This window comes from Mytilus galloprovincialis, chromosome 7 (genome assembly GCF_965363235.1).
Source record: "Mytilus galloprovincialis chromosome 7, xbMytGall1.hap1.1, whole genome shotgun sequence".
Taxonomy (NCBI): Eukaryota; Metazoa; Mollusca; class Bivalvia; order Mytilida; family Mytilidae; genus Mytilus; species Mytilus galloprovincialis.
This window is the reverse complement of record NC_134844.1, coordinates 84883800-84895823: the sequence shown is the minus strand read 5'-3', so window position 1 is coordinate 84895823 and position 12024 is coordinate 84883800. Positions and strand designations below refer to the sequence as shown.

Sequence of the window (12024 nt, the reverse complement as noted above, 5' to 3'; positions counted from 1 at the left end):
TGGTTTCAGTTGACAACCCCGTGTCCTGTGGTGAAGATCGTGTCCGCTCCATATCTAGAAAACCGTTATGATTTCAAAGTTTATACTTGACATCCATTTTAACCACCACCAGAGGGCGTGTCATGATGTATGTACAACTTCCTAGGTCAAAGGTCAACGTCAAAAAAACTTTGGTTTCAGTTGACAACCCCGTGTCCTGTTGTGAAGATTGTGTCCTCTCTTTATCTTGAGAACCGTTATGATTTCAAATATTATACTTGACATCCATTTTAACCAACACCAGAGGGTGTGTCATGATGTATGTACCACTTCCTAGGTCAAAGGTCTGTCTGTCTGTTGGTCTGTCCATCGCTAACAAATTTGATCCACACTATATTTTGAGAGGACAGCTGTTATTATTTCATACTTTATACCTGACAAACATTTTCAACTTAACATATATATTAACCAACACCAGAGAATGTGTCATAATGTATGCATCCTAAGTCAAAGGTCAGTCCGTCGGTCTGTCCATCTGTTCGTTGTTCTTAACAAATTGTGTCCGCTCTACCTCTCGAGAACCGTTAATATTTCATACTTTATACTTGATGGGTCATAATATATTGAAGGCATAACTCTAAAAATATTTGACAAATATCAATTGGGCAGCACCTTTAAACATATTGTTCAAACATCAATCCATATATCCAGAAGTCACCTTAGGGTAGTCAACAATGAGTTCACATCATGCAGTCATATCACTATATATATATTATACTATGAAAGTAAGTTGAGAATATTTATCAGTTTTAACTTAAAATCTTAGATTAAAATCACAGTGAGACTATGTTATAACTTCAAATAATGCTTCATATCAGATTATCCATAAAACTTATTTACTCCACGTTATTGACAGCGGGGCCCACAGAGATGGCTCCCATCTCAATGATATCTAGTTGTTATAACAACACCTATTATATTTTGTTTGTAGGCATAGGTTGAATATATTATTATTAAATGTTCACATAGGTTCAAGACACCATTTGTTTATTCAAAGTTATTTCACATTATAAAATTTAAATAATTTTCTTTTCTTTCATAGATGACATGAAAGGTATGTTTACTAGACTTGAAGGAATACCAGTTTCAAAGAAATTTGTAGAAGATTATTATAAAAAATGTATGTCGGCTGATTTCCATATAGTTTGTTTAGATTGTGAAATACCTATTAATGGACACAGAGAACTGCAGCAGCACTTGGATGAAACTAGACTTGGGCACAGTTTTATGGCACTAACTGAAATGACACTGGTAAATTATCCAAATGTTATTCTCAAAACTTAGTTAAAAAAGTAGTGGGAGGTTTTCCATTGAGCTTACTATGTTGTTTTGCTTTCTTATTTTACTATTTGTTATAACATTTCTAATGGTTAAAATTCTTTAAGTCATGCAACATTCAAATACATAGAGGTACAAATGATTGACCAAAGCATCACTTCACACAGCTTATAATGAGCCACCAAACAATGTTTTGATAAGCATTAGTTAATTTCTTGATCTACAATCTTCTACAAAAATTCGAGAAATTTTAGAGACTTTTTGGAAGAGTGGTTGATTTAACGTCTTGTAAAGGAGATTTCCATTTCTCTAACTTTTGTGCTATTTTCACATTTCCTGACCAGTGTGAGAAAAATCCACACTAGTGAAACATCTGTCCTCGGAAAATGATTAGTCGAAATTTGATTATGACGTCAAACGAAATTTGATTATGACGTCAAAATGTTTTGTTTTCTTCTGAATTTTCCTAAATTGTGACGTCATGAAAAAAGGTTGCCTTGCTTGATGACGTCGCATATATAAAGAACACAAGTTTCTAAAAATCTGATAAAAATCATCAGAGAAACGGATTTCAACACCATAACTTGTGTATTATGATATTTCTCCAATGTCGACAGTTAAATTTTAATTATTTAAAAAGCTCGGCAAGCCTTGCGCTTTAAATAATAAAATTTAACTGTCTCCAGTGGAGAAATATCGTAATACACTTGTTACAGTGTTGGAATCTATATATCTGTTATATATATTTGGAGGCTTCACCCTTTGTTTAGAGAGTTGACATTGATAGTAAACAATATTCATACATAATGTTTGATTAAAATTACTTATAATTTATGTCAGTTCTGCTTTATATAAGGTTCACTCACAGAATGTGTAATATTACCCTCATTATTTAAATAATATTGAATGAACTAATATTTTTTAGATGGATATTTTTACTGGTTATTTATATACTCACAAATGTTCAACATGTCATGCAGCTGTGGAAAATCCCAAAACAAATGGTGGATTTCATAGTTGTAATAAAGAAATAGCAGGGAAAATTGTAACTGATGGTTGTAACTCATTCAAAGCCTTGGTGCTGGGTCATTGTGTTAGGTTAGAACAGGATAATATCACCGAAGATGAAATTAGAATAAGTGAGGCATCAAACAGAGCAATGGAATTGGACCTTCAAAATGTTAGAACTAACATGACTAAGTTGCAGAAATGTGAAAAAGTTATGCCATCTAATAAAGTGGCATATTCATGTGTAAACCCTGGACCTTCTAACAATCTTTCTTATTCATGTGAAAAACCTGGACTCTCCAATAATTCAAAGTCTTTTAAACGAAAATCTGATGACAAGTTTACAAATCAGTCCAAAAATAATGAAATTGAAGATGAATATAAATCAAATAAGCATTCCAAAAGAATAAAGAAAAAGGAATATTCTGGTGAAACAGAGACATCATTTAGAATGGATTTGGCTCTTAGTGATTACAGCAGTATAATTGATCCTGCCTACCTAAAAACAATGACCAATATCATATTTTTAGATTTAGACAATTGGGGAGGTTTTTTCCCAAAGTTACCATACAGATTACCTGAACGATTCTTTGTGTGGGCTTTTTATGGAGGTAACACACGGTGGAATGAGCCATATCAGTAAGTGATATATAGGTGCAAATACATTGTTTTTGATCTCAAATTATTGGATTTTTTTCAACAAAAAGGTAAACAAAGCTTCATAAAGATAAAATGCTTTACTTCTTTCTTAATTTACTGTATACATTAAAAGTTTGGATTTTGAAAAGATTGTGTTAAATCCAATGATAAATTTTCTGATAAATGTGTACTGGTTATCCTATTTTGTTTGTCACTTCTAGCTTTTTATACGACCGCAAAATTTGAAAAATTTTTCGTCGTATATTGCTATCACGTTGGCGTCGACGTCGTCGTCGTCGTCGTCGTCCGGCGTCCGAATACTTTTAGTTTTCGCACTCTAACTTTAGTAAAAGTGAATGGAAATCTATGAAATTTTAACACAAGGTTTATGACCACAAAAGGAAGGTTGGTATTGATTTTGGGAGTTTTGGTCCCAACATTTTAGGAATTAGGGGCCAAAAAGGGCCCAAATAAGCATTTTCTTGGTTTTCGCACTATAACTTTAGTTTAAGTTAATAGAAATCTATGAAATTTTGACACAAGGTTTATGACCACAAAAGAACGGTTGGGATTGATTTTGGGAGTTTAGGTTTCAACAGTTTAGGAATTAGGGGCCAAAAAAGGGCCCAAATAAGCATTATTCTTGGTTTTCGCACAATAACTTTAGTTTAAGTAAATAGAAATCAATGAAATTTAAACACAATGTTAATGACTACAAAAGGAAGGTTGGTATAGATTTTGGGAGTTTAGGTCTTAACAGTTTAGGAATTAGGGGCCAAAAAGGGACCCAAATAAGCATTTTTCTTGGTTTTCGCACCATAACGTTAGTATAAGTAAATAGAAATCTATGAAATTTAAACACAAGGTTTATGACCATAAAAGGAAGGTTGGTATTGATTTTGGGAGTTTTGGTCCCAACAGAATAAGGGGCCCAAAGGGTCCAAAATTAAACTTTGTTTGATTTCATCCAAATTGAATAATTGGGGTTCTTTGATATGCCGAATCTAACTGTCATGACTGTGTATGTAGATTCTTAACTTTTGGTCCCGTTTTCAAATTGGTCTACATTAAGGTCCAAAGGGTCCAAAATTAAACTTAGTTTGATTTTGACAAAAAATGAATCAGTTAGGTTCTTTGATATGCTGAATCTAAAAATGTACTTAGATTCTTGATTATTGGCCCAGTTTTCAAGTTGGTCCAAATCGGGGTCCAAAATTAAATTTTGTTTGATTTCATCAAAAATTGAATAAATGGGGTTCTTTGATATACCAAATCTAACTGTGTATGTAGATTCTTCATTTTTGGTCCTGTTTTCAAATTGGTCTACACTAAAGTCCAAAGGGTCCAAAATTAAACTTAGTCTGATTTCAACAAAAATTGAAATCTTGGGGTTCTTTGATATGCTGAATCCAAAAATGTACTTAGATTTTTTATTATGGGCCCAGTTTTCAAGTTGGTCCAAATCAGGATCTAAAATTATTATATAAGTATTGTGCAATAGCAAGTCTTTTCAATTGCACAGTATTGCGCAATGGCAAGAAATATCTAATTGCACAATATTGTGAAATAGCAAATTTTTTTTTAATTAGAGTTATCTTTCTTTGTCCAGAATAGTAAGCAAGAAATATGTAATTGCAAAATATTGTGCAATAGCAAGAATTTTTTTTAATTGGAGTTATCTTTCTGTGTCCAGAATCAACTTAAATCTTTGTTATATACAATATACAATGTATATTCACTTTTAACTACCAACTGATAAATTATAATAAATAACATTCAGTGATAACAAGCAGTTTTTTTTACATCTTAATATTTTATGATGTATTTAAATGAGTAGTTATTGTTGCAAACTCCATTAGAAATTTTAATTGAGATTAGTTTTGGAATAAGGGAAAGGGGGATGTGATTAAAAAAATTGGGTTCAATTTTTCTCATTTGAAATTTCATAAATAAAAAAGAAAATTTCTTCAAACATTTTTATGCCCCACCTACGATAGTAGAGGGGCATTATGTTTTCTGGTCTGTGCGTCCGTCCGTCCGTCTGTCCGTTCGTTCGTCCGTCCGTCCGTCCCGCTTCAGGTTAAAGTTTTTGGTCAAGGTAGTTTTTGATGAAGTTTAAGTCCAATCGACTTCAAACTTAGTACACATGTCCCCTATGATATGATCTTTCTAATTTTAATGCCAAATTAGAGATTTTACCCCAATTTCACGGTCCACTGAACATGGAAAATGATAGTGCGAGTGGGGCATTCGTGTACTGAGGACACATTCTTGTTTTGAGAGGATTAATATTCAACAGCATAGTGAATTGCTCTAAGAGAAAACAAAAATTTTAAGTTCATTAGAACACATTCATTCTGTGTCAGAAACCTATGCTGTGTCAACTATTTAATCACAATCCAAATTTAGAGCTGAATCCAGCTTGAATGTTGTGTCCATACTTGCCCCAACCGTTCAGGGTTCAACCTCTGCGGTCGTATAAAGCTACGCCCTGCGGAGCATCTGGTTTAAATAATAACTTTCTGTTGTTTAAAACCAATTCATGGAATCAGCTTGGTATCGCTGTATGGTGTGATGATGCCTGAATGCATCATGGACAATGAAAAATGCACAAGACTACTGTCAGTTTTAATATCAGATCAATTACGTAAATCTGTCAAGCATATGTTACCATAGTATGTTATTGATTTGAAAGATTGCTTTCTTTCCATTTTGCTCTAACCACATCACAACTCATAACATATAGGGTACGACTCAGCCTCAAAATGTTTTTAGGAAAATCAACACAAATAGCAGTAATTGTGGTTTGAAGTTCCGAGGCAATTTTTTTAAGTGCAAATGTTAAATTAATCCTGGTAGAAACCACTCGTGCTAATAAATCTCTGGCTATAGGAAAGTGCTAAAAAAAAATCTGTACTGAAAGTGTTAAGTACAATTTCAGGATGAATTTGGGTGAAGGTTAGGATTTTTTGTCAAATGTTTTGGACCCCTGTTTTTTTTTTTCATCTGTATAGGGTACGAGTTTTTGCCTTATAACTGGCAAGTGTAATGTGAACGCTGCTATTTTGTTTATTTACGTCTGTGACGTTATTTTCATGGGAGATAACTCTAAGTGCAAATCTAGAAACTCAAAAGGTTATTCGGCAGTGAATAATAGGGTCATTCACCACTGGTGTAAATTTCAAGGGTTATTTGTCTTCCTTGCAATCAAATGAAAAATAACTGAATTGTTCCATGTCACATGATAAGGTGTTACCAAATAGAATTGTTTATAATAGATGTATGGTATAAAAATATTATTTATTTATCAGGTGTGCAGCTTATCAATATCAAGTACGTGAAAATCTTTTCTATCTTCATGATCGTTGTGGAACAAGAAGAGACGCTGCAGACTTTGCCATATGTTTAACGGTAATTGATATACTAGTATTTCATATATAATACTAACAACAGGTTTAGCAGCACAATTTCTGAATGAAACCAAAGTAAAACAAAATCTCAATTTGTCTTCATAGTTTGTGTTTTCTTTCTCTTTATCTTCAATGAGGGATAGGAGGGGTCATGATCCCAAAATCCCGGGCTTAAAAACACGAAATCCCGAGGTCCCAAATTTAAATAAATAAAAATCCCGGATCCCGAAATTCGAAAAAAAGAATTCACGGATCCCGAAGGGGTATATCCCGAAATCCCGAGCTTAAAAACACCCGATCCCGGAGTCCCGATAAAGGTCCTATCCCCCCTCTTCAATCAACAAATGGAAGTTTTTAACGACCTTGACTGGCTATACAGCCCTTGCACGGTCGGTCTATTCAATCATTTGTGTATTCAAAAATACAACAGTTGTGTTGATCAAATTTTAAGACAGCTACACTGTCACATTTTAACTATTCTTTTCTCATGACCTAGTTTCTACACACAAAATTGTCAAGATGTTGAATCTGATTGTAGATTTTTTATGAACACAAGAAAGTAACTATTTTAAAATTTGATTTTGAGCATTTTCTTCAAAGATATGCGCCCTCAAAGTTTGACCCCATTAATCTCTATGAAAGTGTTGCAAACCTTTCTTTGAGTGGTATATTTCCAGTAAAAAGTATGAAAGTAAAATAGGTCTTGTTGTCAGGTCATTGGCATTGGAAATAATCACATTAATTCTAAAACCAGTTGTTGGCATGATTCCTGTTATGTTCTTCTCATATATTTTATTTTGTAGTGTATGATAATAAACCTCAAACGGGAGGGATTCTACTTTAGGTCCAGGGCTGACATGTCAGTAACTGCTAGTAGTCCCTTGTTAATTTATGTATCATTGTTATTTTGCTTATAGTTTCTTTTTATATTACCTTTTCTTAAATCTGACTCTGACTTCTTTTAAACTGAGTTTTACTGTGCATATTGCTATGTGTTTCTTTATTCTACATTGTCTAGAGGTATAGGGGCCCCCTATTAGGGGGAGGGTTGAGATTTCACTTAACATGTTTAACCCCACCACATTGTTGCACCTGTCCAAAGTAAGAAGCCTCTGGCCTTTGTTAGTCTTGTATGATTTTTAATTTTAGTTCATTTATATGTTTTGACGTTTAGTGTGACGTTCATTTTCACTGAACTAGTACACAATTGTATTTAGGGGCCAGCTGAGGGCCATCTCTAAGTGCTGGATTTTCTCGCTGCGTTGAAGACCCATTGGCGGCCTTCATCTGTTGTCTGCTCTTTGATCAAGTTGTTGTTTCTTTTAAATATTCCTCATTCCATTCTCATTTTATTTTGACTTTCTTACTACATTTATTGACAGTTTATAAATTGTCAGAAAATTCTCTAAGAAATATTTGCTGGACATATTAAATTGGTGTTTGAGCAGTGAAAATGATACATTATGTCAAGTTCAGATTGTTGTTCATTAACTTTTCAGACCATCTGGGAAAAAACCCAAGATGACTCTTTATTGAAAAGAAAAATAACATATTGAAAGTATGTTACTTTATAAAGATTGAGAATAAGAAGGTTATTCACTATAAGATTATTTTTTTTCTAGATTGGTCAAATGGACATGGTATTACCACCAACTGTCCATTTCACAATACTTTCTGGTGATAAAGGATTTATGGAAATAGAAAGACAGATGAAAGGTTGCAAGCGTAAGGCAGTGGTCATAGATCCACATGAGGCAATGAAAATGTCAAGACATGCTCTTTATACTATGCTAGTTAGTGTAGGGCAAACATGAAGCATATGTGTTATGCTACAATCACTATCCAAACAGTAATGCACACCATGGGAATGATAAGTCAAGCCAAGGCTAAAGTTGAAGCAATTGTGATTATGCTAACTTGTCTTGGAATTAAAAATAAAGAACAATAGCTTTCATTGACAATATTAAGATTATGAAAAATGGACCAATATATCTGAAAAAGCAGCAGGTGGCAGAAACATCATTGATATAGGCATAAAAAAAATTGGCAGTGGTGTTTTATAAAACATAGATTTGATATTTTGGAAGTGAAAGCTGGCAATGCCTATTAGAAAAAGCTTTGAGAAGCCATTGAATATGGTCTTTTCAGGATCAAGTTTAATTTGTTTAAAAACAATGGTAAAGACGAATAACTTTCAGTGAAAAATCTTTTATAAAAATTGCATGTTTCTTCTTGCTAAAATTAAAATGATTAGGACCTGAAAAATCAATTCAGCATTAAACGTATCACCAGATAAATGTTGCAAAGGTCTTTTCTATTGAAGATACATGTACATTAAAATTGAAACATATGAAATCTTATTATACATAAAGTATGATTCACATTTGGAATTTTTATTTTACTTCAGTTTTGTTCCATGGAGAAAAATGGAAGTTTTGTGTTAAAAAATATTGGAAAAAGAAAGATATTCAGTAAGCTTTATTTTTTACTTTTAGAAAAAAGAAAGGTATTCAATAAAATTGAGAATGGAAATGGGGAATGTGTCAAAGAGACAACAACCCGACCAAATAAAAAAACAACAGCAGAAGCCAGAAGGTCACCAACAGGTCTTCAATGTAGCAAGAAATTCCTGCACCCGGAGGCGTCCTTCAGCTGGCCCCTAAACAAATGTATACTAGTTCAGTGATAATGAACGCTATACTAATTTCCAAATTGTACACAAGAAACTAAAATTAAAATAATACAAGACTAACAAATAGATTGTATTTCTTAGTAGTTTTTATATTCTCAGCAGATATAGTTGATTGTTTTTTTTTTAATGTTGATTGAAAATGATTTATTACTAGAGTATGAGCTAAAATTTACAGATTTAAGCAAAGAACTAGACCTGTAGTGAACTCATGTGCAGATCCAGCCATTTTCAAAAGCGGAGGGGAGGGGGATTCCAACCATATGTTCCCATTCTAATGCATTGGTCGTTTTAAAAAAATGGGGTTAAACAATAAACTGTACTAATTAAAAATGTTTAAATATAAATTCAAAAATTAGAAATTACCATTAGAAAGAAATATTTTAAGAATTATGAATTTAAAAGCATGTTTGAACAAATTAGTTTTCAGTTATATTATTAAAACCTTTAACAGAATGAATGTTTTGTAGATCATATTCATATATACTTATTGTCTCTGTAACTATGTCATTAGTTGATGAGAATAAAATTCATTCATTCACAAAATGCCTTCTTTCAATTGAAAAAAACTTGACCATGTTAAACATGGTTTGTGAGTATCTTACCGTGGACCCCTGATTAGTTGTATCAGTGGCCAAATAATAAGAACAGTAAAGAATGCACTTCAAGGGGGCTACTCTAGTCATGTGTTTAGAATTTCCTAAATAATCAATATTATTTTTTTCCACAAAAGACATGATTAGTTACTTTGACTAAGTGACTTTTAGATTAAAAGTTATTCCTTTTTAAGCTCACCTGGCCCACACGACAAAGTGAGCTATTCTCATCACTTAGCATCCGGCATTGTAGTTGACCGTCATTATCAGCGTTCTTGAGAACCACTGAATGGAATGGAACCAAACATGGTATGAATGTACCTTTTGAGGTGATAATCATGTGTTGTTACTTTGTAGTCTATCCAACATCCAAGATGGTCATTAGCGGTTGACTAAGTTAAAGATAGGACTCAACTAGGAAATACATACAAATGTCTTCTTTAAGAGAACCACTGAATAGAATAGAACCAAACATGGCATGAATGTTCCCAATGAGGTGATGACCAAGTACTGTTACATTGTAGTCTATCCAACATCCAAGATGGCTGCCAGCGGAGGACTTTGTTTAACATAGAACCTTATGGGAAATGCATACAAATGTCTACTTTTAGAGAAGCACTGAATGGAATGAAACCAAACATAGCATACATATTCCTATGAGGTGCTTACCAAGTGTTGTTACCTTGTAGCTGATCCATTATCCAAGATGGCCACAAGTGGGGGACTTAGTTTAACAATTAGGACCCTACGAGAAATACATATAAATTTCTTTGTTTAGAGAACCACTACTTGGAATGAAACCAAACATGTCAAAAATGTTCCTTATGAGATGCTGATGAAGTGTTGTTTCTTTGTTTCTGATTTACAATTTATTGTGTATCTGCTATGTTTCATGCCCGTGTCACTGATCAGGTGTTGCATGTTACCTAATTTGACAGTCCTGCCAGTCTCACATTGATTTCCTTTCTTTAATTTGAGGATGTCCTCAGGTGAAGTTTTGTAATAAGTGTCAAATGTTCAGACTCGTTGGTTTTTTCCCATACAATACAATGATTTAGGTAAAATATTTTGCCCCATAACACCTATTTTTTTTTCAAAATAAGAATAAATAGATCATAAAAAGGTTATTTGACAAAATTTAAGCAGATTCTTGATTTTCTTTCTTTTGATTTGAAACCCAAATAATACCAATTGAACTATAAGGTAAAAGTCAAATCAAATATCTGGAAAAGGAGCTCCATGACCTATCAATATTTTTAGCCTATTTTGATTCTTAACTACATGTAATACTCTTCCAGATTTTGAATTCTTGATTTATTTGATTTGACCTTAGATCACCTTAGTACACCCTTAAGTTTGCCAAACATGTGTTTTGGTTGAGAATATAAAATAAAATTAGATAGTTAGTAAAACTATGCTTAGAATATTTTTAGCTCTGTTGTACATGTATGCTTGAAATCTGATGCAAATAGTGCAAGTTGCTACCTGTTACACGATGAGTACACTGTTATACTGTATTGATAAGTAAAAAAGACATATGTTATAAAAAAAAGTTTGAAATGATCATAATGTTAAGAAGAAAATGCCACTGATAAATGAAAACAAATTATTATTGTGATTACCGGTAAGATAAACCTATCTATAGAGCTCCTAATCAGCTTTGTTTGTTGCATTATTATGCAATTAAAACATGCAGTTATTAAGAAAACCCAATTCAATTTTCCTTTGTGTTTAAAATCTAATTCATTCGAAGGAGAACCCAATTATTTATTAAAACTATGCCTTTCCAACCCTATAAGCCACTGCCAAGAAAGTTATTTACCCTATCTTATGATTTTTTTTTGGCACTGGCTACGGTTACATGGAAATGTAACAATAATAAAAATATTATTGTTACATTGGAGACTAAATGCCGGAATGCATGGTTGGGTTAGGACCTGATTACTTACGAATGTAACAATAATTATTGAGGCTACGGTTACATTGCGTTATTGTTACATGAAAATCAGCAATGTACGATGGGACTAACTAAATAATAAAAGTTGAAGACATTTATTCTATATTTACAATGCGTACAGGTATTTCATACAATTTCTTTATTTTTTTATATTACGTCCTCCATGGATACATGTATACAGAAGTTCACAGTTAGCAGACTTTGCTTTTGGTGTATCAATTATTTTTAGAACTGCGTTTGTATGAAATGTGTGCCTTGATATTGTTTCAGTTTCTTTTTCAAACGCATCCCAAGTTTACACCATTTGTTGAATAGTAATATTTATTATTTATCATTATTACAAGTATTATTTAGTACATATGAAAAAAATAAGCAACAAAACTATAGAAGATTTAAGTTAAATAAATC

The 12024-nt window shown here is 32.7% G+C and overlaps 1 protein-coding gene across 2 annotated transcripts in view; it reads left to right on the top strand.

The window, feature by feature from the left end:
- The window catches only part of LOC143083882 (uncharacterized), a 54231-nt gene extending 44622 nt beyond the window's left edge, over positions 1–9609 (top strand). For both annotated transcript variants that reach the window (XM_076260258.1, XM_076260259.1), the window contains 4 exons: positions 1082–1290; positions 2243–2964; positions 6276–6375; positions 7997–9609. In XM_076260258.1, the coding sequence (XP_076116373.1) occupies positions 1082–1290; positions 2243–2964; positions 6276–6375; positions 7997–8188 (1223 nt within the window). In that variant the 3' untranslated portion in view covers positions 8189–9609. The remainder of the gene's footprint in view (positions 1–1081; positions 1291–2242; positions 2965–6275; positions 6376–7996) is intronic.
- The last annotated feature ends 2415 nt before the right edge of the window (positions 9610–12024 follow it).